The 27,215-nt window shown below is 51.8% G+C and overlaps 1 protein-coding gene across 1 annotated transcript; it reads right to left on the bottom strand.

The window, feature by feature from the left end:
- Positions 1-5,117: 5,117 nt before the first annotated feature.
- On the bottom strand, positions 5,118-20,768 carry LOC120920809 (serine protease inhibitor A6-like). The gene is made up of 4 exons (XM_040333136.1): positions 20,048-20,768; positions 15,331-15,601; positions 11,589-11,736; positions 5,118-5,375 (listed from the first exon to the last, which is right to left on the bottom strand). Exons 1-4 carry the CDS (start codon positions 20,766-20,768, stop codon positions 5,118-5,120), a joined length of 1,398 nt encoding a protein of 465 aa, XP_040189070.1.
- Between the last annotated feature and the right edge of the window lie 6,447 nt (positions 20,769-27,215).

Here is a 27,215-nt window from a genome sequence, read left to right as displayed (position 1 = left end):
TATTTATACATGGAGATCATATCCCCCCTTATGTATTTATACATGGAGATCATATCCCCCCTTATGTATTTATACATGGAGATCATATCCCCCCTTTATGTATTTATACATGGAGATCATATCCCCCCTTATGTATTATACATGGAGATCATATCCCCCCCTTATGTATTTATACATGGAGATCATATCCCCCCTTATGTATTTATACATGGTGATTATATCCCCCCTTATGTATTTATACCTGGAGATCATATCCCCCCTTATGTATTTATACATGGTGATTATATCCCCCCTTATGTATTATACATGGAGATCATATCCCCCCCCCTTATGTATTTATACATGGAGATCATATCCCCCCTTATATATTTATATATGGAGATCATATCCCCCCTTATGTATTTATACATGGAGATCATATCCCCCTTATGTATTTATACATGGAGATCATATCCCTCCTTATGTATTTATACATGGAGATCATATCCCCCCTTATGTATTTATACATGGAGATCATATCCCCCCTTATGTATTTATACATGGAGATCATATCCCCCCTTTATGTATTTATACATGGAGATCATACCCCCCCTTATGTATTTATACATGGAGATCATATCCCCCCTTTATGTATTTATACATGGAGATCATATCCCCCCTTATGTATTTATACATGGAGATCATATCCCCCCTTTATGTATTTATACATGGAGATCATATCCCCCCCTTATGTATTTATACCTGGAGATCATATCCCCCCTTTATGTATTTATACATGGAGATCATATCCCCCCCTTATGTATTATACATGGAGATCATATCCCCCTTATGTATTTATATATGGAGATCATATCCCCCCTTATGTATTTATACATGGAGATCATATCCCCCCCTTATGTATTTATACATGGAGATCATATCCCCCCCTTATGTATTTATACATGGAGATTATATCCCCCCTTATGTATTTATACATGGAGATCATATCCCCCCCTTATGTATTTATACATGGAGATCATATCCCCCCTTATGTATTTATACATGGAGATCATATCCCCCCTTATGTATTTATACATGGAGATCATACCCCCCCTTATGTATTTATGCATGGAGATCATATCCCCCCTTATGTATTTATACATGGAGATCATATCCCCCCCTTATGTATTTATACATGGAGATCATACCCCCCCCCTTATGTATTTATACATGGAGATCATATCCCCCCCTTATGTATTTATACATGGAGATCATACCCCCCCCTTATGTATTTATACATGGAGATCATATCCCCCCTTATGTATTTATACATGGAGATCATATCCCCCCTTATGTATTTATACATGGAGATCATATCCCCCCCTTATGTATTTATACATGGAGATCATATCCCCCCCCCCTTATGTATTTATACATGGAGATCATATCCCCTTTTGACCCCCCACTTGAATTGGGAGCTGAATAGTGGATGTAGGGCCCCCCCCCCCCCCCTGATAGATCTGGACGCATTAAGAAAAGTTCAGTCTGATCAGAAGTTTTCACGCTCGGCCCCTTGAATTGGTCAGGGATCCCTTTTTTCCATTCACACAATGCATAAGGGGGCGGAGCTTGGGTGTCTTCACACCAATCCCGTGGGGTTTCCTGTCCAGGGACACGGCTTCCAGAACTTCCCCTTTATCTCAATCACTAGGCAGGCGCCAGGAGTGGCATTCTCTTCCTCACACCACCTGGTGGCGGCAGCAGGATCCATTGTGATGTTGGCAAGGGGGGAGGTTACCCGCCAATGGCGTAGAATTCACGGAGGAGCCCCAACGTGTAGCACTACCCCCGGAGGAGATGCTGGTTATTTTGGGTCTATGTTCTGGTTGCCAACCCCTGAAATTGGCTCAAAACCCCCCCCCCCCCCCCCCCCCGGCACAACTGGTATAGTAGGAATTGGACCCCCAATAGTTTGTATGAGGACACAGTATCCCGACCCCCCACAGTGATTATGTGAAGGATTAATGGTTACCTTGATCTGAATGGATCCTGCGATATGAAAAGTAGACTGGGCACAGATTTCAGGGGGCACTTTACTGGCAAAAGTAGACTGGGCACAGATTTCAGGGGGCACTTTACTGGCAAAAGTAGACTGGGCACAGATTTCAGGGGGCACTTTACTGGCAAAAGTAGACTGGGCACAGATTTCAGGGGGCACTTTACTGGCAAAAGTAGACTGGGCACAGATTTCAGGGGGCACTTTACTGGCAAAAGTAGACTGGGCACAGATTTCAGGGGGCACTTTACTGGCAAAAGTAGACTGGGCACAGATTTCAGGGGGCACTTTACTGGCAAAAGTAGACTGGGCACAGATTTCAGGGGGCACTTTACTGGCAAAAGTAGACTGGGCACAGATTTCAGGGGGAACTTTACTGGCAAAAGTAGACTGGGCACAGATTTCAGGGGGAACTTTACTGGCAAAAGTAGACTGGGCACAGATTTCAGGGGGCACTTTACTGGTAAAAGTAGACTGGGCACAGATTTCAGGGGGAACTTTACTGGCAAAAGTAGACTGGGCACAGATTTCAGGGGGCACTTTACTGGTAAAAGTAGACTGGGCACAGATTTCAGGGGGCACTTTACTGGCAGAAATAAAGTGAAGAACAAAAGGGGTAAAACAGAAGTGAACTTCTCGCAGAGTCAGCAACAGTAACAACAAATAGGTGTCCATATAGACCTGTGTAAGCACACAGCAAGGGGGTTCCCTCAATAAGGTATTGGCATTGAAGCGCCCCCTTGCCAAGCCTCACCCAGCTCTCCTCCATAAACAATACTGTACAGTAAAATGAACCCAGTCACTCACTCAGAGATTATAAAATGGATATCCGTAATCTGCAACAATTACACAGGCCAAACCCCAATTCCAATTATCCCGGGTCCGTGCCCTGATACGTAGGCATGCGTTGGCGTGCAAAGGGTAATCCAATGTGGTAATAAACAAACTGGCAAAAATCAGAGGGGTTCTGGCAGAGTAAGTTTCTCCAGCAGCCAATCAGAGGAGTTTTCCCTCGCGGGGCATGCTGGGGGAGAGTATATCTGTGACGGGGGTCAGGTGTTCTAAAATCTTCACGGGTTCGCCGTTCCAGGTGCGGTATCCACCTTCAGGGTACGCGCATCCATGGACCCCGCCGGCGCGGCCCACCTGGCCAAAGCTGACAGCTGCATGGAACCTCATCCTGAGGAGAAAGGGGACCCCAGTGTTTGGCTGGGTTCCATGACTTGTTGAGAGGATCCCAGTCTGGGATCGGGCGTCCGGACCACTGACAGGTATACTTGCCGTCATCCGGGGGCTCATATAGGAAAAGTCTACTGGGAGGATTCACTCTCTTTATTCACCTAAGTCCTTCATTGTGATTGGCCTGTGGCAGAGGCCCTAGAGCCGGGTCTGTGAGAGAGACCCTAGAGCCGGGTCTGTGAGAGAGACCCTAGAGCCGGGTCTGTGAGAGAGACCCTAGAGCCGGGTCTGTGAGGGAGATCCTAGAGCCGGGTCTGTGAGAGAGACCCTAGAGCCGGGTCTGTGAGAGAGACCCTAGAGCCGGGTCTGTGAGAGAGGCCCTAGAGCCGGGTCTGTGAGAGAGGCTCTAGAGCCGGGTCTGTGAGAGAGATCCTAGAGCCGGGTCTGTGAGAGAGATCCTAGAGCCGGGTCTGTGAGAGAGATCCTAGAGCCGGGTCTGTGAGAGAGACCCTAGAGCCGGGTCTGTGAGAGAGACCCTAGAGCCGGGTCTGTGAGAGAGACCCTAGAGCCGGGTCTGTGAGAGAGACCCTAGAGCCGGGTCTGTGAGAGAGACCCTAGAGCCGGGTCTGTGAGAGAGACCCTAGAGCCGGGTCTGTGAGGGAGACCCTAGAGCCGGGTCTGTGAGAGAGACCCTAGAGCCGGGTCTGTGAGAGAGACCCTAGAGCCGGGTCTGTGAGAGAGACCCTAGAGCCGGGTCTGTGAGGGAGACCCTAGAGCCGGGTCTGTGAGAGAGGCCTGTTCCTCCCAGTCAGTTCAGAGTGACCCTTCGGCTGCCAGGCCTATCATAGGGGTCTGTCCGGGGGCACTGCCTATCATAGGGGTCTGTCCGGGGGGCACTTCACCCACTCCGAGCAGAGTGGCGACGAGTTACAAGATTGGTACTATACAGAGCAGTACTGACTCCTCCATCCAATACCCAGGCCGGATACCGCGATGTTCTCTTCTCTTCCTTCATCAACCTTCCCAATACATGGTACATGGTGATGTTGGCCGTGATTGGCCCGGACAATAAAGCATTGAGAACCTTTTATTGGCTGTCTGGACCTTCGCTCACTACCGCTGTTCTCACAACTCCACCCCTAGACTCCGCCAGGGTAACATAGGAGGCCGATCCCAAAATCAACCAGCGGCTCCTTCGGGGGTAGTGCTACATATATATTTTTCTAGATCCCTGCCCTTTGGACTAATGGGAACTACACACTATTATATTAAGGTATCTTAGCATTGCGCCTTCTTAGCTTGTAAAAGGGAAGCAGGCAGAACAAGGTCCAGTAGCAGGCCAACGCCCCATGAGAGATGACCAAGGGCCCGATGAGAGGTGACCAAGGGCCCGATGAGAGGTGACCAAGGGCCCGATGAGAGGTGACCAAGGGCCCGATGAGAGGTGACCAAGGGCCCGATGAGAGATGACCAAGAGCCTGATGAGAGGGGACCAAGGGCCCGATGAGAGGAGACCAAGGGCCCGATGAGAGGTGACCAAGAGCCCGATGAGAGATGACCAAGAGCCCGATGAGAGGAGACCAAGGGCCCGATGAGAGGTGACCAAGGGCCCGATGAGAGATGACCAAGAGCCCGATGAGAGATGACCAAGAGCCCGATGAGAGGAGACCAAGGGCCCGATGAGAGGTGACCAAGGGCCCGATGAGAGATGACCAAGAGCCCGATGAGAGGGGACCAAGGGCCCGATGAGAGGAGACCAAGGGCCCGATGAGAGGTGACCAAGGGCCCGATGAGAGGTGACCAAGGGCCCGATGAGAGGTGACCAAGGGCCCGATGAGAGGGGACCAAGGGCCCGATGAGAGGAGACCAAGGGCCCGATGAGAGGAGACCAAGGGCCCGATGGTCACTGACTGAGCTCCGGAAATCCTGTGTGGAGATGGGACAAAGTTCTAGAAGGACTCTGGCTGTTCTGTGGCCACAGCGGGTTTATCATTCGGCCCATTCCAAGAATGATTTTGGCAACTTTGTGGTAAAGCAGCACGAGAAATGGACGGTCAATTTTGAATTCCGGGCCTCCTAAGGCGAAGTTCCATTGGGCGTCAGCCGCACTCCTCGCCTCCGTCGCTCCCTCATCCATGTTGATAGAAGACTGCTGGATAAACTGTGAACACAAATAGCTGAATGAAAAACTCAAAAAGGTAAAAGAAATGACAATTCTTAAAGTGGGAGTCACTCCCAATTGGAGATTTTTATCTATAGGTGCAGCAAATATTTCCTAAACGTCGTTCACCGTAAGCCCAACGGCGGATCCAGGGGGGGGGGGGGGCAACAGGGAAATTGCTTTTTTAAACTGCCTTGCTGTGCATGTCAATCCCCCCCCCCCTGCAGGCTGTGCTGATGCCGACCCCACCAGCCGTTGCGGACAGGCTCTCTGTGATTGGACACAGGCAGCGCTGCATTTCCACCCCTCCCTCTCCTCCTTGGGCCCAGTAACTCTCATTCACCAGGCAATGCCTGATTCTATTGGCTACATTCAGAGCCAATGGCTGGTAAAACACAACCAAGAGGATTATGGGACATGTAGTACCAGCAGGCCCCAGGATGATTGCCTGAGAGGACTGCAGCCCCCAACATGGGGGGGGGGGGGGAGAGACCATGGAGGGTGGAGGAAGCCAGTGATTCCATTATTATCATCCAAGGTAAGAACTTATCTCCCCTTCACCTGGCTGCAACCCCTCTGTCCTCCGCTTCACCTGGCTGCAACCCCTCTGTCCTCCCCTTCACCTGGCTGCAACCCCTCTGTCCTCCCCTTCACCTGGCTGCAACCCCTCTGTCCTCCCCTTCACCTGGCTGCAACCCCCCTGTCCTCCCCTTCACCTGGCTGCAACCCCTCTGTCCTCCCCTTCACCTGGCTGCAACCCCCCTGTCCTCCCCTTCACCTGGCTACAACCCCTCTGTCCTCCCCTTCACCTGGCTACAACCCCTCTGTCCTCCCCTTCACCTGGCTGCAACCCCACTGTCCTCCCCTTCACCTGGCTGCAACCCCTCTGTCCTCCCCTTCACCTGGCTGCAACCCCTCTGTCCTCCCCTTCACCTGGCTGCAACCCCTCTGTCCTCCCCTTCACCTGCCTGCAACCCCTCTGTCCTCCCCTTCACCTGACTTCAACCCCCCTGTCCTCCCTTCCACCTGGCTGCAACCCCCCTGTCCTCCCTTCCACCTGGCTGCAACCCCTCTGTCCTCCCCTTCACCTGGCTACAACCCCTCTGTCCTCCCCTTCACCTGGCTGCAACCCCCCTGTCCTCCCCTTCACCTGGCTACAACCCCTCTGTCCTCCCCTTCACCTGGCTACAACCCCTCTGTCCTCCCCTTCACCTGGCTGCAACCCCACTGTCCTCCCCTTCACCTGGCTGCAACCCCTCTGTCCTCCCCTTCACCTGGCTGCAACCCCTCTGTCCTCCCCTTCACCTGGCTGCAACCCCACTGTCCTCCCTTCCACCTGGCTGCAACCCCTCTGTCCTCCCCTTCACCTGGCTGCAACCCCTCTGTCCTCCCCTTCACCTGCCTGCAACCCCTCTGTCCTCCCCTTCACCTGACTTCAACCCCCCTGTCCTCCCTTCCACCTGGCTGCAACCCCCCTGTCCTCCATTCCACCTGGCTGCAACCCCTCTGTCCTCCCCTTCACCTGCCTGCAACCCCTCTGTCCTCCCCTTCACCTGACTTCAACCCCCCTGCCCTCCCCTTCACCTGGCTGCAACCCCCCTGTCCTCCCCTTCACCTGGCTGCAACCCCTCTGTCCTCCCTTTCTCCTGGCTGCAACCACCTTTTCCTTCCCTCCACCTGGCTGCTCCCACACAGTAATAAATGAAATGATGCGCTTCAATCATCCTGACACCATATTAACCACGGTGCCGTGATGATTGAAGCGCCAGCACCAGCCATTGCCCCTACAAATTGCCTGCAGAAATTTTGGCAGTGCCCCTCCCAAGATTAGACTCTGGATCCGCCCCTGCGTAAGCCACCAGTGACGTCACCGGCTCATGCGCTCTGAAGGAACGGCGTGCCGTGCTGACCCTTCAGAACCCGGTGCTGTAAACTGCGGCTCCCGCGTGGAGTGTTGTCGTTGCAGCTTGTCCAATCAAAGCAACGCATTCGTTACATTCACTAACAGACACATTGGAAAGGGAAATTTACGGGATTTCCGTTTTTATTTTCTGATTTCCGAATTTCCAAATTTTCTGATTTTTTTAATGTTGAATTTCCGAATATTCGAATTTGCGAATTTACAAATTTATGAATATTCTAATATTTGGAAAAATTTGTTAAACAGGGTTTCGTTAGTTCCGATATTTCCGAATGAACGAATTTGTTGAAATTCATAAAAAAACGAATTTGGAACGAAACGAATTGCAAGTGTCTAGTGATCGCTGTTCTCCTTGCTGGAGGGGAAGCTGGACCTGAGGACCTGCAGTGCAAGGATCTCCCTGCTTCTTCTCCATTCATCCTGTGGATCAGTGCTTCCCCCACCCCTCTTCTTCATTACCCCACCCCTGAGGACCTGCAGTGCAAGGATCTCCCTGCTTCTTCTCCATTCATCCTGTGGATCAGTGCTTCCCCCACCCCTCTTCTTCTTCATTACCCCACCCCTGAGGACCTGCAGTGCAAGGCTCTCCCTGCTTCTTCTCCATTCATCCTGTGGATCAGTGCTTCCCCCACCCCTCTTCTTCTTCATTACCCCTCCCCTGAGGACCTGCAGTGCAAGGATCTCCCTGCTTCTTCTCCATTCATCCTGTGGATCAGTGCTTCCCCCACCCATCTTCTTCTTCTTCATTACCCCACCCCTGAGGACCTGCAGTGCAAGGATCTCCCTGCTTCTTCTCCATTCATCCTGTGGATCAGTGCTTCCCCCACCCCTCTTCTTCTTCATTACCCCTCCCCTGAGGACCTGCAGTGCAAGGATCTCCCTGCTTCTTCTCCATTCATCCTGTGGATCAGTGCTTCCCCCACCCCTCTTCTTCATTACCCCACCCCTGAGGACCTGCAGTGCAAGGATCTCCCTGCTTCTTCTCCATTCATCCTGTGGATCAGTGCTTCCCCCACCCCGCTTCTTCTTCATTACCCCACCCCTGAGGACCTGCAGTGCAAGGATCTCCCTGCTTCTTCTCCATTCATCCTGTGGATCAGTGCTTCCCCCACCCCTCTTCTTCTTCATTACCCCACCCCTGAGGACCTGCAGTGCAAGGATCTCCCTGCTTCTTCTCCATTCATCCTGTGGATCAGTGCTTCCCCCACCCCGCTTCTTCTTCATTACCCCACCCCTGAGGACCTGCAGTGCAAGGATCTCCCTGCTTCTTCTCCATTCATCCTGTGGATCAGTGCTTCCCCCACCCCTCTTCTTCTTCTTCATTACCCCTCCCCTGAGGACCTGCAGTGCAAGGATCTCCCTGCTTCTTCTCCATTCATCCTGTGGATCAGTGCTTCCCCCACCCCTCTTCTTCATCATTACCCCACCCCTGAGGACCTGCAGTGCAAGGATCTCCCTGCTTCTTCTCCATTCATCCTGTGGATCAGTGCTTCCCCCACCCCTCTTCTTCATTACCCCACCCCTGAGGACCTGCAGTGCAAGGATCTCCCTGCTTCTTCTCCATTCATCCTGTGGATCAGTGCTTCCCCCACCCCTCTTCTTCATCATTACCCCACCCCTGAGGACCTGCAGTGCAAGGATCTCCCTGCTTCTTCTCCATTCATCCTGTGGATCAGTGCTTCCCCCACCCCTCTTCTTCATTACCCCACCCCTGAGGACCTGCAGTGCAAGGATCTCCCTGCTTCTTCTCCATTCATCCTGTGGATCAGTGCTTCCCCCACCCCTCTTCTTCATTACCCCACCCCTGAGGACCTGCAGTGCAAGGATCTCCCTGCTTCTTCTCCATTCATCCTGTGGATCAGTGCTTCCCCCACCCCTCTTCTTCATTACCCCACCCCTGAGGACCTGCAGTGCAAGGATCTCCCTGCTTCTTCTCCATTCATCCTGTGGATCAGTGCTTCCCCCACCCCTCTTCTTCATTACCCCACCCCTGAGGACCTGCAGTGCAAGGATCTCCCTGCTTCTTCTTCATTACCCCACCCCTGAGGACCTGCAGTGCAAGGATCTCCCTGCTTCTTCTCCATTCATCCTGTGGATCAGTGCTTCCCCCACCCATCTTCTTCTTCATTACCCCACCCCTGAGGACCTGCAGTGCAAGGATCTCCCTGCTTCTTCTCCATTCATCCTGTGGATCAGTGCTTCCCCCACCCCTCTTCTTCTTTACCCCACCCCTGAGGACCTGCAGTGCAAGGATCTCCCTGCTTCTTCTCCATTCATCCTGTGGATCAGTGCTTCCCCCACCCCTCTTCTTCTTCATTACCCCACCCCTGAGGACCTGCAGTGCAAGGATCTCCCTGCTTCTTCTCCATTCATCCTGTGGATCAGTGCTTCCCCCACCCCGCTTCTTCTTCATTACCCCACCCCTGAGGACCTGCAGTGCAAGGATCTCCCTGCTTCTTCTCCATTCATCCTGTGGATCAGTGCTTCCCCCACCCCTCTTCTTCTTCATTACCCCACCCCTGAGGACCTGCAGTGCAAGGATCTCCCTGCTTCTTCTCCATTCATCCTGTGGATCAGTGCTTCCCCCACCCCTCTTCTTCATTACCCCACCCCTGAGGACCTGCAGTGCAAGGATCTCCCTGCTTCTTCTCCATTCATCCTGTGGATCAGTGCTTCCCCCACCCATCTTCTTCTTCATTACCCCACCCCTGAGGACCTGCAGTGCAAGGATCTCCCTGCTTCTTCTCCATTCATCCTGTGGATCAGTGCTTCCCCCACCCCTCTTCTTCATTACCCCACCCCTGAGGACCTGCAGTGCAAGGATCTCCCTGCTTCTTCTCCATTCATCCTGTGGATCAGTGCTTCCCCCACCCCTCTTCTTCATTACCCCACCCCTGAGGACCTGCACTGCAAGGATCTCCCTGCTTCTTCTCCATTCATCCTGTGGATCAGTGCTTCCCCCACCCCTCTTCTTCATTACCCCACCCCTGAGGACCTGCAGTGCAAGGATCTCCCTGCTTCTTCTCCATTCATCCTGTGGATCAGTGCTTTCCCCACCCCTCTTCTTCTTCATTACCCCACCCCTGAGGACCTGCAGTGCAAGGATCTCCCTGCTTCTTCTCCATTCATCCTGTGGATCAGTGCTTCCCCCACCCCTCTTCTTCATTACCCCACCCCTGAGGACCTGCAGTGCAAGGATCTCCCTGCTTCTTCTCCATTCATCCTGTGGATCAGTGCTTCCCCCACCCCTCTTCTTCTTCATCATTACCCCACCCCTGAGGACCTGCAGTGCAAGGATCTCCCTGCTTCTTCTCCATTCATCCTGTGGATCAGTGCTTCCCCCACCCCTCTTCTTCTTCATTACCCCACCCCTGAGGACCTGCAGTGCAAGGATCTCCCTGCTTTTTCTCCATTCATCCTGTGGATCAGTGCTTCCCCCACCCCTCTTCTTCATCATTACCCCACCCCTGAGGACCTGCAGTGCAAGGATCTCCCTGCTTCTTCTCCATTCATCCTGTGGATCAGTGCTTCCCCCACCCCTCTTCTTCATTACCCCACCCCTGAGGACCTGCAGTGCAAGGATCTCACTGCTTCTTCTCCATTCATCCTGTGGATCAGTGCTTCCCCCACCCCTCTTCTTCTTCATTACCCCACCCCTGAGGACCTGCAGTGCAAGGATCTCCCTGCTTCTTCTCCATTCATTCTGTGGATCAGTGCTTCCCCCACCCCTCTTCTTCATTACCCCACCCCTAAGGACCTGCAGTGCAAGGATCTCCCTGCTTCTTCTCCATTCATCCTGTGCATCAGTGCTTCCCCCACCCCTCTTCTTCATTACCCCACCCCTGAGGACCTGCAGTGCAAGGATCTCCCTGCTTCTTCTCCATTCATCCTGTGGATCAGTGCTTCCCCCACCCCTCTTCTTCTTCATTACCCCACCCCTGAGGACCTGCAGTGCAAGGATCTCCCTGCTTCTTCTCCATTCATCCTGTGGATCAGTGCTTCCCCCACCCCTCTTCTTCTTCATTACCCCACCCCTGAGGACCTGCAGTGCAAGGATCTCCCTGCTTCTTCTCCATTCATCTTGTGGATCAGTGCTTCCCCCACCCCTCTTCTTCATTACCCCACCAGTCATAAGGAGGGGCAGATCTGACATACGGGAAGCAAAGCCCCGCCTACACCAAGATGGCCGTCTCCATGACACAGTGTAGAATAAAGTATGGTGAGTCAGTAATAAGGAAGAGATAATCTGCGGAGAGACCACAACCAATACTGGAGAGAAGAAAGATACTCACTGCTGAAACTCGTAGCTTTTCTTTCTCTGAGATTCCAGAGAAGTCAGGATTGTCACTTCCCATAATTCCCATCTCCATGTCTAGCAACCCAAAGGCCACATTGACCGGGGTGTTGAAGGACACTTTGGGTATGTAGAGGTCCAGCAAACTGTGGGGGGAAATACACATCAGTGTCTGTATTGGCAATCCCAACCATCCCAGAATCCCAACCGTCCCAGAATCCCAACCACCCCAGAATCCCAACCATCCCAGAATCCCAACCGTCCCAGAATCCCAACCATCCCAGAATCCCAACCACCCCAGAATCCCAACCACCCCAGAATCCCAACCGTCCCAGAATCCCAACCATCCCAGAATCCCAACTATCCCAGAATCCCAACCATCCCAGAATCCCAACCATCCCAGAATCCCAACCGTCCCAGAATCCCAACCGTCCCAGAATCCCAACCATCCCAGAATCCCAACCACCCCAGAATCCCAACCATCCCAGAATCCCAACCGTCCCAGAATCCCAACCGTCCCAGAATCCCAACCATCCCAGAATCCCAACCATCCCAGAATCCCAACCGTCCCAGAATCCCAACCACCCCAGGAACCCAACCACCTCAGAATCCCAACCGTCCCAGAATCCCAACCATCCCAGAATCCCAACCACCCCAGGAACCCAACCACCCCAGGAACCCAACCATCCCAGAATCCCAACCACCCCAGGAACCCAACCATCCCAGAATCCCAACCACCCCAGGAACCCAACCATCCCATAATCCCAACCGTCCCAGAATCCCAACCATCCCAGAATCCCAACCACCCCAGAATCCCAACCATCCCATAATCCCAACCGTCCCAGAATCCCAACCATCCCAGAATCCCAACCATCCCATAATCCCAACCACCGCAGAATCCCAACCACCCCAGAATCCCAACCGTCCCAGAATCCCAACCACCCCAGAATCCCAACCATCCCAGAATCCCATCCATCCCAGAATCCCAACCATCCCAGAATCCCAACCACCCCAGGAACCCAACCACCCCAGGAACCCAACCATCCCAGAATCCCAACCACCCCAGGAACCCAACCATCCCAGAATCCCAACCACCCCAGGAACCCAACCATCCCATAATCCCAACCGTCCCAGAATCCCAACCATCCCAGAATCCCAACCACCCCAGAATCCCAACCATCCCATAATCCCAACCGTCCCAGAATCCCAACCATCCCAGAATCCCAACCATCCCATAATCCCAACCACCGCAGAATCCCAACCACCCCAGAATCCCAACCGTCCCAGAATCCCAACCACCCCAGAATCCCAACCATTCCAGAATCCCATCCATCCCAGAATCCCAACCATCCCAGAATCCCAACCACCCCAGAATCCCATCCATCCAGAATCCCAACCACCCCAGAATCCCATCCATCCAGAATCCCAACCACCCCAGAATCCCATCCATCCCAGAATCCCAACCACCCCAGAATCCCATCCATCCAGAATCCCATCCATCCCATAATCCCAACCACCGCAGAATGCCAACAATCCCATAATCCCAACCATCCCAGAATCCCAACCGTCCCAGAATCCCAACCACCGCAGAATGCCAACCACCGCAGAATCCCAACCATCCCAGAATCCCAACCATCCCAGAATCCCAACCACCCCAGAATCCCAACCACCGCAGAATGCCAACCACCCCAGAATCCCAACCACCCCAGAATCCCAACCACCCCAGAATCCCAACCATGCCATAATCCCAACCACCCCATAATCCCAACCATCCCATAATCCCAACCACCGCAGAATGCCAACCATCCCATAATCCCAACCATCCCAGAATCCCAACCATCCCATAATCCCAACCACCCCAGAATCCCAACCACCCCAGAATCCCAACCACCCCAGAATCCCAACCACCCCAGAATGCCAACCACCCCAGAATCCCAACCATCCCATAATCCCAACCATTCCAGAATCCCAACCACCCCAGAATCCCAACCACCCCAGAATGCCAACCACCCCAGAATCCCAACCACCCCAGAATCCCAACCATCCCATAATCCCAACCACCCCAGAATGCCAACCATCCCAGAATCCCAACCATCCCAGAATCCCAACCACCCCAGAATCCCAACCGCCTTAGAATCCCAACCGTCCCAGAATCCCAACCGCCTTAGAATCCCAACCGTCCCAGAATCCCAACCGTCCCAGAATCCCAACCGTCCCAGAATCCCAACCACCCCAGAATCCCAACCACCCCAGAATCCCAACCACCCCAGAATCCCAACCACCCCAGAATCCCAACCATCCCAGAATCCCAACCACCCCAGAATCCCAACCACCCCAGAATGCCAACCACCCCAGAATCCCAACCACCCCAGAATGCCAACCATCCCAGGTTTTCTCAATTAGGCAAAAAGTGTTTAAAAGCTACAATCAGCCAATCAGAATTTTACTCATCTCATTTGATTCCAGTGGCAGCCACTCCATACAGGGCATAGGGGTGCCGCCCCCCTGATCCATGCACCTGGCCCCCAAACTACATGTAGGGCGCCGGACCCATGGATTTCTATGGGTTTTCTTTTTTTTAAGCACATGATTAGAGCCTGAGGCTCTAATTGTCTAAAACATAGGGTGGGTTCAGGACACTGGGCATTACGTCTGAAACCCACCCAGTTGTGTTGCAACAACAAATAAATATTCACTGTTGCAACACTGAACCTTCTCGCAGCCAATCGGTAAACGGGTCCAATACCCATCACCTGATTGGCTGAAAGACATGCGATCCTATTGGGCGCCTAGGAAAAGAAGGGAGGAGCCACACAAAAGAAACAGGAGCCCACCCACCATCCATTGAGGCCCACTGCCACTGGAGCCTATTGGACCCCTAGGAGGAGGGGAGGAGACACACGGTGGAAGTGAGGAGAAGACACAGAAGCCGCTTCCCGCCGCAGCCTGATGTCCGCAGGAGAAGCCAGACTGACCCACCAGCTGCCACTGCCACATGCGATCACTGACAGTCCGACTCCCTTTCACAGAGGGGGGGCACGGAGGAGACGGAGGGGGGAAGCCACGGCTAGTGGGCACCCTCCAACATGTCAGTCTGGGGGCAGCACAGGGTAAGCCAGCAATCGGGGGGGGGGGGGGGTAGTGTGTATGGTGTGATCTGGAGCGACAGGGGGGGCGCTGCTCAATGAGCCCGCCAATGCCTGATGTGCCAGCCAATGCCTGATGTGCCCGCCAATGCCTGATGTGCCAGCCAATGCCTGATGTGGCAGCCAATGCCTGATGTGCCCGCCACTGCCCGATGCCCGCCGCTGCCCGATGAGCTCACTGATGCCTGATGTGCCAGCCAATGCCTGATGTGCCAGCCAATGCCTGATGTGCCCGCCAATGCCTGATGTGCCCGCCAATGCCTGATGTGCCCGCCACTGCCCGATGCCCGCCGCTGCCCGATGAGCTCACTGATGCCTGATGTGCCCGCCAATGCCTGATGTGCCCGCCGCTGCCCGATGAGCTCACTGATGCCTAAAGTGCCTGCCAGTACCGATCCCCGCCGCTGCCGATGTGCCTGCCGCCTAGATGGGGTAAGTGTCGGTGGACCGGCAGACAGCGAGAGGGTTTGAGGTGCTGCGGGGGGCCTGTTTGCCCCTCCCCCAAACAGAAAACCACCAGCCGCCACTGATTTGGCTGATCCCTTTAACCGTGATAAAAGTAGCGCTAAAGATTTGAGCAAGCATCAAGTGTACCTGGTTTTCATTGATCGCAGGTATTTCTTTATTCTCTGGGGGGTGAGTTGTTGTTCCATGTGGAAGACGTCGCCCAGTTTTGGGACGATGATGAGAAGGGAAATGTTCCCGGAGTACGGAACTTCCACCACCTCGCATCCCATCGCCGTGTCCTTGTACGTCTTGTACATTCTGCGCCGGCGCATCGTTGGCACTGAGATCGGTCTCTCCTCCTTCACCAGGAACTTTCTCTTCTCTGTATTTTGTTTTTCAAATTCTGATTTCCATTTTGCTGGAGGAACAAAAAAAATGGTTTTATGGTAAAGTGTCGTGGTTTAGGATTTATTTCATTTTATGATGAGGGAATTCCGAATACCACCCAAACCGTCCTCTCCGCTCTTCTCAAGACCTCCTACTCTCCCTCGTCTCCTCCTCCCATGCAGGATTTCTCCTGAGCCTCTCCCATCCTCTGGAACTCGCTACCCCTACCCTTGTTACCTTTAGGTGATCCCTGAAAACTCACCTCTTCAGGGAAGCCGATCACACCTCCAAGTAATCTTTTACCACCTCCATCAGCTCATTCCCCACAGGTACAACCTTTTGTACCACCTGCCCCACCCTATTAGATTGTAAGCTCTTCTGATCAGGGCCCTCTTAATCCTCGTATTTTATTGTATTGTCTCCCTTTTATATTGTAAAGCGCTGCGTAGACTGTTGGCGTTATATAAATCCCGTATTATAATAATAATAATTCCTGGCCGGGTGTTGAAGCATTTACTAGTAATTTAACCTCCTCACCTCCGGAAGGTTTTGCTGTTCAGCACTGCACTACTTTAACCCCTTGCTTACTGGGCACACATACCCCCTTCCTGCCCAGGTGAAATTTCAGCTTTCAGCGCTGTCATGCTTTGAATTACAAATTGCGCGGTCGTGCGACGTGGCTCCCAAACAAATCTGACGTCCTTTTTTCCCCACAAATAGAGATTTCTTTTTGATCACCTCTGCGGTTTTTATTTTTTGTGCTATAAACAAAAGAAAAGCGACAATTTTGAATAAAAAGCAATATTTTTTACTTTTTGCTATAATAAATATCTCCAAAAAATGTATAAAAAAATATTTTTTAGGCCCATACGTATTTTCCTAAATATTTTTGGTATAAAAAAAAATCGCAATAAGCGTTTATTGATTGGTTTGTGCAAAAGTTATTGCGTCTAAAAAATAGGGGATAGTTTTATGTAATTTTTATTATTTATTTTCTACTAATAGCGGCGATCAGCGATTTTTTTTGTGACTGCGACATTATGGCGGACACTTTTGACACTATTTTGGGACCATTGTCATTTATACAGCGACCAGTGCTATAAAAATGCTCTGATTACTGTGAAAATGACACTGGCAGTGAAGGGGTTAACCACTAGGGGGCAAGGAAGGGGTTAAGTGTGTCCTAGGGAATGATTCTAACTGTGGGGGGCGTGGCTTACTGTTACACGACAGCGATCACTGCTCCCGATGAGAGGAAGCAGATGATTAGTGTCCTGTCACTAGGCAGAACAGGGAGATGCCTTGTTTACAACGGCATCCCCCCCCCCCACATTCTGCCGCTCTGTGATACGATCGTGGGACACCGGCGGAAACATAGAGTCCGTGGGTCCTGCAGGCACAGTAACGGAGCTCGCGGCAGGTGCGCGCCCGCTAGGTGGCAGATTCAAAGCAACCAGTACACTGCTTTGCCTGCCCGTGCCATTCTACTGAGGGATATCTACGTGAGGCAGACGGCAAGCGGGTAAAACAGCTCATATCGCGAAACGCTCGTAAACCGAATTACTCGCAATCCGAGGTTCCACTGTATGTGATTCTGCACAGGAGGGCCGCCCTATAGCGGTAAACATGCTATAGGGCGGTCTTGAACTGGTTAACCAAACAAGAGAAAGGGGAGGAGCTCTCATATCCTGAAGAGCTTTTGGACTCTTCCCAGCATTCCCTGCATTGGCTCCTCCTACAACGATCTCGCTGAATTGCTGGGCCGGCATGACAGTGAGAGAAGGGGGGAGGGGTTAAGGATTGCAGGTGGAGAATGGAGGAGAGGTGGATTGGTTGGAGTAACAGGAAGAGGAGGGGTTTGTGGTAGTTAAGGGATAGGTGGGGTCTCCTGGACAGCAGAGAAGGGACAGGTGACAAGGTGGCGGGTGGAAGGTCGGTGGTCAGTCTTTTGGCGGTGGAAGAAAATACGGTTGAGATGGAAGTTTGGGGGGCTCACCGGTAACCATGTGCACTGCTGAAAAATTTGTTTATTTTATTTTTCGTTTCATTCGTTTGTTTTCTCTTTTTTCAAAAATTCGGAAATTTGAAAAATTCGAAATGTCATTTGTCAATAATTCGGAACTAAAGGAATTGCACATGTCTGGTGACCCTCTGGTGTATTCCAGTTACTAAGGTTAGCTGGAATTCGGTAATGGTTGCTCCGCGGGGGCGGGGTTGTCTCGGTGTGTCACGGCTGGAGGCCTGGTAGGGTAAAAGGTCATGCAGTGTTACAAGTGGAACAAGTTGGAATTCAGGCCGATACAGTAGAACCTCGGATTGCGAGTAACGCGGTTAACAAGCTTTTCACAATACGAGCGCTGTGTAATTTTAAAAATCTTAATTCGGTTTGTGAGTGTTGTTTCACGAAACCAGCAGGATTCAGGCCAAAGCGGTGTGCAGTACCACGTTTGGCCTGAGGTGGGGGGGCGTCGGAGCTAATCGGCACCATTCGGAAATGCGCGGAAAGGCCTCTGGAACTAAGTCTTTCCGATGTTTGCCGAGGTCAACCGTTTCTGAGGCTCTCCGGCGCCCCCCCGCCTCTGGCCGCATGCGGTATTACATGCCATTGAAGTCAATGCGGAACAAAATATTTTCGTTTCCATTGACTTCAATGGGGAAACTCACTTTGATATGCGAGTGCTTTGGATCACGAGCATTCTCCTGGAATGGATTATCCTCGTAGTCCGAGGTTCCACTGTAAGTTGTTTTTGTTAATTAAAAGGCTGCTATGACCATTTGTACTCCAATCCATGTGTGGTCTCATTAATTTAATTAGCAAGGGGGACTGAGAGTACTCATGGTCGGGGGGGGATGGTGAGTACTCATGGTCGGGGGGGGGATGGTGAGTACTCATGGTCGGGGGGGGTGGTGAGTACCCATGGTCGGGGGGGATGGTGAGTACCCATGGTCGGGGAGGGATGATGAGTACTCATGGTCGGGGGGGATGGTGAGTACTCATGGTCGGGGGGCATGGTGAGTACCCATGTTCGGGGAGGGATGGTAAGTGTAACGGAATGACCCGGGACACCCAGAGACTTTGTGAGGATGGGGGATACTCCTGTGTCAGCGTCACTGATAACTCTTGGGTCTGAGTCCACCCTGTGCCTTTTGGGCATGGGGTGGCAAGTGAATCATAATTCATGTATTACATGAGATAGGACATCACTGATAGTTCGTATTGCAGGATTTTGAGATACTGCAAGATGTTGGCCCAACCAGTCAATAGTGACTCATTCTATGCTTAGCCCTGACTAGTGACATGCTAATTGAGTCAGGGCTCCTGGAAGACATTCCATTGTTCTTGTGTAAAGGTGTTAAACCAGGTCTGCTCCCAGAACTCTAATTATGCATGCTAAATACTGTTAATATGATAAATAAGGCTAGCTTTTGAAAGGCCTTTAATTGTGTGATAACACTGTCTAAAACCTATTGATGCTCAGAAGTGTGAATAGGTGTCAAGCTGCATGCGGAGACGAAACGTCTGCCTAGGGAACTCAGTGTGTGATGGGTTTGTTTGTTATGCTGTTAATGAAGGAATGTGCAGTGATTAGACATGATAATTATAGGCCGGTGCCGACCTGTCTAGAATGTTTAAGTAATTAGCCTTAGTGTGTGATTAGGGGGGTGGAGATCTCATTGTCCCTTTGAATACGGTCACATGGTTGTACTGTATATAAGACTGAGAAGAAACCATTAAAATTGTCTTCATTTGAAACCAGAGAACACGGAGCAAGTCTCGTTATTCTGGGAAATGGGAGGCCTGCTGGTTTGTCTGTGTGTCAGATAAGCTGTCGTGGATAGGATGGAAGGTCGTAAACGGTGGTGACCGTTACAGTGAGTACTCATGGTCGGGGGGATGGTAAGTACTCATGGTCGGGGAGGGATGGTGAGTACTCATGGTCGGGGGGATGGTGAGTACTCATGGTCGGGAGGGATGGTGAGTACTCATGGTCGGGGGGGATGGTGAGTACTCATGGTCGGGGGGGGATGGTGAGTACTCATGGTCGGGGAGGGATGGTGAATACTCATGGTCGGGAGGGATGGTGAGTACCCATGGTCGGGGGGGGTGGTGAGTACTCATGGTCGGGGGGGTGGTGAGTACTCATGGTCGGGGAGGGATGGTGAGTACTCATGGTCGGGGGGATGGTGAGTACTCATGGTCGGGGGGGATGGTGAGTACTCATGGTCGGGGAGGGATGGTGAGTACTACTGGTCGGGGGGGATGGTGAGTACTCATGGTAGGGGGGGTGGTGAGTACTACTGGTCGGGGGGGTGGTGAGTACTACTGGTCGGGGGGATGGTGAGTACTCATGGTCGGGGGGGATGGTGAGTACTCATGGTCGGGGGGGGTGGTGAGTACTCATGGTCGGGGAGACCCAAAAAAAGGTGGGACATCTTATCTACACCGGTCATGTAGTCAGCAGTAAAATGGACTTACCTCGGAAGACTACATAACCTAGGAGAACCATCGATGTTTTGGAATCCAAGTCACCGACCGCATTCTGTATCTTCTGATCTGTTCTGTCGCTCACAATCTTATTGATCGTTTTCTCAGCATTCTGAGGGTCGCCGAAGCTGATGGTCTGAATGGAGGCGTTGTAGTAGCGAGCCGCGTTATATTGGTATTCTAGTAGAATATTTATCGAATTGTCTATGAAGATCTCATTACTGATCTTGAATTCCACGTCTTTGGTTGGCTGACTTACCACTTGAAGGAGCTTTCTATTGGCCTCATTTAGCTCTTCGTTGGTCTCGGTGTCATTCAGGCCCATGGATTGGAGGATTTTCATGCGAGTTGTCGATCGGGCTCCGAGGGCCAGCATGGAGAGGGTCGTGTAGACGCTGACTGGTGAAAAAAATATGTTTGGTTGGGGTCTTGCTGATAGCGGAGAAAAGCGTTTATAAATCCTCAATGCAAACTTCATTTGAGCTTCAGAAAGATCGAAATCTTGCCGTTCCGAGGAAAGATTGTAGTTCTGTCCTTCATTTCGTTTGGAGGTACGGGTCGCAAGGATCAGCGAGATGAAGAACGGGAGGAGAAGAAGGACCTTCATCTTTCCTTCACACCAATTCCACACCTGTGTGAAATAAAATACATTTGGAGTTATGAGCGGGAAACTGTTAAAAAGGTTCTTTGGGTCTCGACAGTTCTCCTCCATTTCCCTCGTTATCAAAAGGTCTCCCACCGAGACGCCAAATGGGTCCAAGGCCCGGGTTCAAAGAAGGGATCCCTGAAAAAAAACATTTTCATGTCCTTTGCTTTAAAAGGGTCTACTTCCTATCCTTGGGTACTTTTGGACAAATAAACCACGCCATAAGTAGGGATGAGCCGAACCCCCCCCCCGGTTCGGTTCGCACCAGAACATGCGAACAGCCAAAAAATGTGTTCGAATGTGTGAACACCTTTAAAGTCTATGGGACACGGACATGAAAAATCAAAAGTGCTCATTTTAAAGGTTAATATGCATAATATGCATCCCGTGTCCTGCCCCAGGGGAGTGTTTGGGGACCCGGGTCCTGCCCCAGGGGAGTGTTTGGGGGCACGGGTCCTGCGCCAGGGGAGTGTTTGGGGACCCGGGTCCTGCCCTAGGGGAGTGTTTGGGGACCCGGGTCCTGCCCGAGGGGAGTGTTTGGGGACCCGGGTCCTGCCCGAGGGGAGTGTTTGGGGACCCGGGTCCTGCCCCAGGGGAGTGTTTGGGGACCCGGGTCCTGTCCCAGGGGAGTGTTTGGGGACCCGGGTCCTGTCCCAGGGGAGTGTTTGGGGACCTGGGTCATGCCCCAGGGGAGTGTTTTGGGACCCGGGTCCTGCCCCAGGGGAGTGTTTGGGGACCCGGGTCCTGCGCCAGGGGAGTGTTTGGGGACCCGGGTCCTGCCCCAGGGGAGTGTTTGGGGACCCGGGTCCTGCCCTAGGGGAGTGTTTGGGGACCCGGGTCCTGCCCCAGGGGAGTGTTTGTGGACCCGGGTCCTGCCCGAGGGGAGTGTTTGGGGACCCAGGTCCTGCCCCAGGGGAGTGTTTGGGGACCCGGGTCCTGCCCCAGGGGAGTGTTTGGGGACCCGGGTCCTGTCCCAGGGGAGTGTTTGGGGACCCGGGTCCTGCCCCAGGGGAGTGTTTGTGGACCCGGGTCCTGCCCGAGGGGAGTGTTTGGGGACCCAGGTCCTGCCCCAGGGGAGTGTTTGGGGACCCGGGTCCTGCCCCAGGGGACATGTATCAATGCAAAAAAAAGTTTTAAAAACTGAAGTTTTTTCAGAAGCAGTGAATTTAATAATGCTTAAAGTGAAACAATAAAAGTGAAATATTCCTTTAAATTTTGTACCTGGGGGGTGTCTATAGTATGCCTGTAAAGTAGCACATGTTTCCCGTGTTTAGAACTGTCCCTGCACAAAATGTCATTTCTAAAGGAAATCTAAATCTAAAATCACTTGCGGCTATAATGAATTGTCAGGTCCCGGCAATACAGATAAAACTCATTGAAAAAAACGGCATGGCTCCCCCCCCCCCCAGTCCATTACCAGGCCCTTTGGGTCTGGTATGAATATTAAGGGGAACCCAAACCAAAATTCCAAATTCCATACCAGGCCCTTCAGGTCTGAAATGGATATTAAGGGGAACCCTGCGTCAATAAAAAAAATGGCATAGGGGTCCCCCTCAAAATCCATACCAGACCTGAAGGGGGAAACCCATGCCAACATAATTTTTTTTTTACGTGGGGTTCCCCCCAAAAATCTATTCCAGATCCTTATACAAACACGGAACCTGGTGATGTCACCCGGTGACCCCTCCCCTTATGATGTCACCACCCGGAGCATGATGGGGCGGTGACGTCATAAGGGGCGGGTCACCGGGCCCCTTATAATGCCTACACACGGCATTATAGCTGGAGAGAGCGTTGTGTCATCATCGGAAGAAGAGAAGAGGGAAGAAGACGACGGAGGAGACCGGGCAACCACTAGCAAAAGAGCAGAAGATAGCAGAGGAGGCCAACTGAAGACACCGGACAGCGGGAGAGAAAACGGAGAACGCGGAGAAGTGGCTGGAGAGAGCGGAGAAGTCATAAGAGATCCCTGTAGTTGGAAGAGACCCCCGAAGTTGAAAGAGACCCCCGAAGTTGGAAGAGACCCTCGGAGCTGCCTAATAAATTACTTTAAAAACCTTTGTAGTGTGATTTTTATTGACACTTTTTTCCCCAGGTGAATGGGTAGGGGTACAATGTACCCCATACTCATTCACATAGTGTGGGGGGCCGGAATCTGGGGGCCCCCTTATTGAAGGGGGCTCCCAGATTCCGATAAGCCCCCCGTCCACAGACCCTGACAACCAACGGCCAGGGTTGTCGGAAGAGGCCCTTGTCCTCATCAACATGGGGGCAAGGTGCTTTAGGGTGGGGGGGGAATTGTGTTGAGGGCATGCGGCCTGGTACTGTTCAGGAGGGGGAGCTTGATTGTCCCCACCCCCTTTCCTGACCGGCTGGGCTGCGTGCTCGGATAAGGGTCTGGTATGGATTTTGTAGGGACCCCCACAACGTTTTTTCAGTGTAGGAGGTTCCCCTTAAAATCCATACCAGACCGAAGGGTCTGGGATGCTCTTGGAGGGGGAACCCATGCCGTTTTTTTCTAAATTTGGCGTGGAGTTCCCCCTCAAGATCATCAGAGCACAAGTCACATGACAAAGTCGGATCATGCAAGACGGCGATCCGACTTCAGTGATATTCAATGGGGATCAAAGTCGGATCAAAGTAGTACAGGGAGCGTTTTCAAAATCAGACCTACATGTGTCGACCAATTAAGACGCCTCCCAGAGGGAAACATTGATTCTCAAACGTCATGTGACATGAGCTCCCGATGTCGGAGGGTTTGTCGTACCAGTGTGAACCCGGCCTCAAAGGGAGTGCTCCTAATCTCAGCTTGTTCCCTGTATAAAAGTCACCTGTCCACAGAAGCAACCAATCAGATTCCAATCTCTCCACCATGGAGAAGACCAAAGATCTGTCCAAGGGTGTCGGGGAGAAGATCGGAGATCTACACAAGGCTGGGATGGGCTACAAGACCCTCGCCGAGCAGTTTGGTGGGAGGAGACAACTGTAGGTGGGATTATTATTCACTAATGGAGGAAACACAAAATAACGATCACTCTCCCTCTGGGGCTCCATACAAGATCTCCCCTCGTGGTGGATCAATGATCAAGAGAACGGCGAGGAATCCGCCCAGAACTACACGGGAGAATCACGTCACTGATCTCAGCCGGGACCATCGTCACCAAGGAAACAATCGGTAACACACTACAGCGGGAAGGACTGAAATCCTGCAGCCCCCGCAAGGTCCCCCTGATCAGGAGATCACATGTACAGCCCGTCTGATGTCTGATAATCAACATCTGAATGATTCCGAGGAGAACTGGGGGGAGGGGTTGTGGTCAGAGGAGAACTGGGGGAGGGGTTGTGGTCAGAGGAGAACTGGGGGAGGGGTTGTGGTCAGAGGAGACCAAAATTTAGATCTTTAGCATCAACTCAACTCGCCGTGTTTGGAGGAGGAGGAGCCTATGACCTTAAGAACACCATCCCCCACCGTCATCCATGGAGAACACCATCCTCCACCATCATACATGGAGAACACCATCCCCCACCGTCATCCATGGAGAACACCATCCCCCCACCATCATACATGGAGAACACCATCCCCCACCATCATACATGGAGAACACCATCCCCCACCATCATACATGGAGAACACCATCCCCCCACCGTCATACATGGAGAACACCATCCCCCACCGTCATCCATGGAGAACACCATCCCCCACCATCATACATGGAGAACACCATCCCCCACCATCATACATGGAGAACACCATCCCCCGCCATCATACATGGAGAACATCATCCCCCACCGTCATACATGGAGAACACCACCCCCCCCCACCGTCATACATGGAGAACACCATCCCCCCACCATCATACATGGAGAACACCATCCCCCACCGTCATACATGGAGAACACCATCCCCCACCGTCATACATGGAGAACACCATCCCCCACCGCCATACATGGAGAACACCATCCCCCCCCACCATCATACATGGAGAACACCATCCCCCACCGTCATCCATGGAGAACACCATCCCCCACCGTCATCCATGGAGAACACCATCCCCCACCATCATCCATGGAGAACACCATCCCCCACCATCATCCATGGAAAACACCATCCCCCACCATCATCCATGGAGAACACCATCCCCCCACCATCATACATGGAGAACACCATCCCCCACCGTCATACATGGAGAACACCATCCCCCACCGTCATACATGGAGAACACCATCCCCCACCGCCATACATGGAGAACACCATCCCCCCCCACCATCATACATGGAGAACACCATCCCCCACCATCATACATGGAGAACACCATCCCCCACCGTCATCCATGGAGAACACCATCCCCCACCATCATCCATGGAGAACACCATCCCCCACCATCAAACATGGAGAACACCATCCCCCACCGCCATACATGGAGAACACCATCCCCCCCACCGCCATCCATGGAGAACACCATCCCCCCCACCGTCATCCATGGAGAACACCATCCCCCACCGTCATACATGGAGGACACCATCCCCCACCGTCATACATGGAGAACACCATCCCCCACCGTCATACATGGAGAACACCATCCCCCACCGTCATACATGGAGGACACCATCCCCCACCGTCATACATGGAGAACACCATCCCCCCACCGTCATACATGGAGGGGGAAACATTCTGCTTTGGGGGGTTTTTCTGCTAAGGGGACAGGACAACTTCACCGCATCAAAGGGACGATGGGCGGGGTCATATACCATCATATCTTGTATCAGAACATTCTTCCCTCAGACAGAACACTGAAGATGGGTGGGGGACGGGTCTTCCAGCATGACAATCACCCAACACACACGGCCAAGGCAACAAATGAGGGGCTCCAGAGGAAGACCATTAAGGTGCTGGAGTGGCCTAGCCGGTCTCCAGACCTTAATCCCATAGAAAATCTGTGGAGGGAGCTGAAGGTTCGAGTTCCCAAATGTCAGTCTGGAAACCTTCATGACTTGGAGAAGATCTGCAAAGAGGAGAAAATCCCTCCTGAGAGGTGTGAGAACCTGGAGGCCAACTCCAAGAAACGTCTGACCTCTGTGATCGCCAACAAGGGATTCTCCACCAATCACTGAGTCACGTTCTGTGAGGGGTTCACATACTTATTCCACTCATTAAAATGCAAATAAATGTATAACTTTTTTCAAATGCGTTTTCCTGCATATTTTTGTTCTTATTCCGTCTCTCACCGTTATAATAAACCGACCAATAAAATTATAGAGACCGATCGTTTCTTTGTCAGGGGGGCAAACCTACAGAATCAAATCCTTTTTTCCCTCACTGTACACCAGCTTGGGTTGTGAAGATGTACAGTTATCACTGTAGGTTGTTCCTCGCGTGTCCTATGTATAAGTGGCGTGACATCAGACCCCTCCCCTACGCGTTGTGTTACAGGGATTAGCAGCTTCCTCAGGGGGATTAGCTTAGAATCTAATACTAAGAACACAACAAATATCTATCAAATATAATAAAACATAACCTACCGTTATAAGAGCTCTTCCTTGTCGGCACAAATCTCTAAAAGTCTGACTCTTATATCGCCCATGAGAACGTTTGCTAATCACATCCACTGTGAGGTCATAGTGACCCGACCCGAGAGAAATGCCTGAATCTCTGGAGAGTGACAAACAAAAGTTACCAATTTGCTCAGTAACCAATCAGCTTCTTCCATCAAGCTTTGGCAATGAAAGCTGATTGGTAACTCCGCAGAGCTGCACCACATTTGTGTTTAACCCCTTCACCCCCGGAAGCTTTTACCCACGTCCTGACCGGGCAATGTTTTGCGATTCGGCACTGACAATTGCGCGGTCGTGCGACGTTATACCCAAATAAAAATCACGTCCCTTTTTTCCCCACAAATAGAGATTTCTTTTGGTGGTATTTGATCACCTCTGCGTCTTTTTTTTGGCGCTATAAACAAAAATAGAGCGACAATCTTCAATGAAAAACAATATTTCCTACTGCTATAAAACATTCCCAATAAACAAATAAATAATAAAATCTCATTTCTTCATCAGTTTAGGCCGATTCGTATTCTGTTACATATTGTTGGTAAAAGAAAATCCCAATAAGTGTTTATTGATTGGTTTGCGCAAAAGTTATACCGTCTACAAATAATGCGTTAAATTTATGGCATTTTTATAACTTTTTTTACTAGTAAAGGCGGCGATACATGGTCCCCCGTACACACGGTCGGAAGAAAAGTCCGATGGGAGCTTTTGGTCGGAAATTTCAACCGTCAGTCGGCTCCATCGGACTTTTCCTGTAGAAATTTCCGCCATCAAAAATTTGAGAGCTGGTTCTCAAATTTTCCAATGGAAAAAATTCCAATCGGAAATCGTCTGTAGCAATTCCGACGCGCAAAATTCCGACGCATGCTCGGAAACAATTTGACGCATGCTCGGAAGCATTGAACTTTATTTTCTCGGCTCGTCGTAGTGTTGTACATCACGGCCTTTCTGACGGTGGAAAGTTCC

Source organism: Rana temporaria, chromosome 13, assembly GCF_905171775.1.
Source record: "Rana temporaria chromosome 13, aRanTem1.1, whole genome shotgun sequence".
NCBI lineage: Eukaryota > Metazoa > Chordata > Amphibia > Anura > Ranidae > Rana > Rana temporaria.
This window is presented reverse-complemented; position numbering and strand designations above follow the sequence as displayed.

Bases quoted from the DNA above. Each gene is read 5' to 3' on its own strand.
- LOC120920809 (XM_040333136.1), bottom strand. From the start codon at position 20,768: ATGGAGGAGAACTGTCGAGACCCAAAGAACCTTTTTAACAGTTTCCCG. The intron at 11,737-15,330 runs GTACACTTGATG...TTCCCCCCACAG, and splicing joins CTGCGATCAATGAAAACCAG to TTTGCTGGACCTCTACATAC. The intron at 5,376-11,588 runs GTGAGTATCTTT...TTGTGTTCACAG, and splicing joins AAAAGCTACGAGTTTCAGCA to TTTATCCAGCAGTCTTCTAT.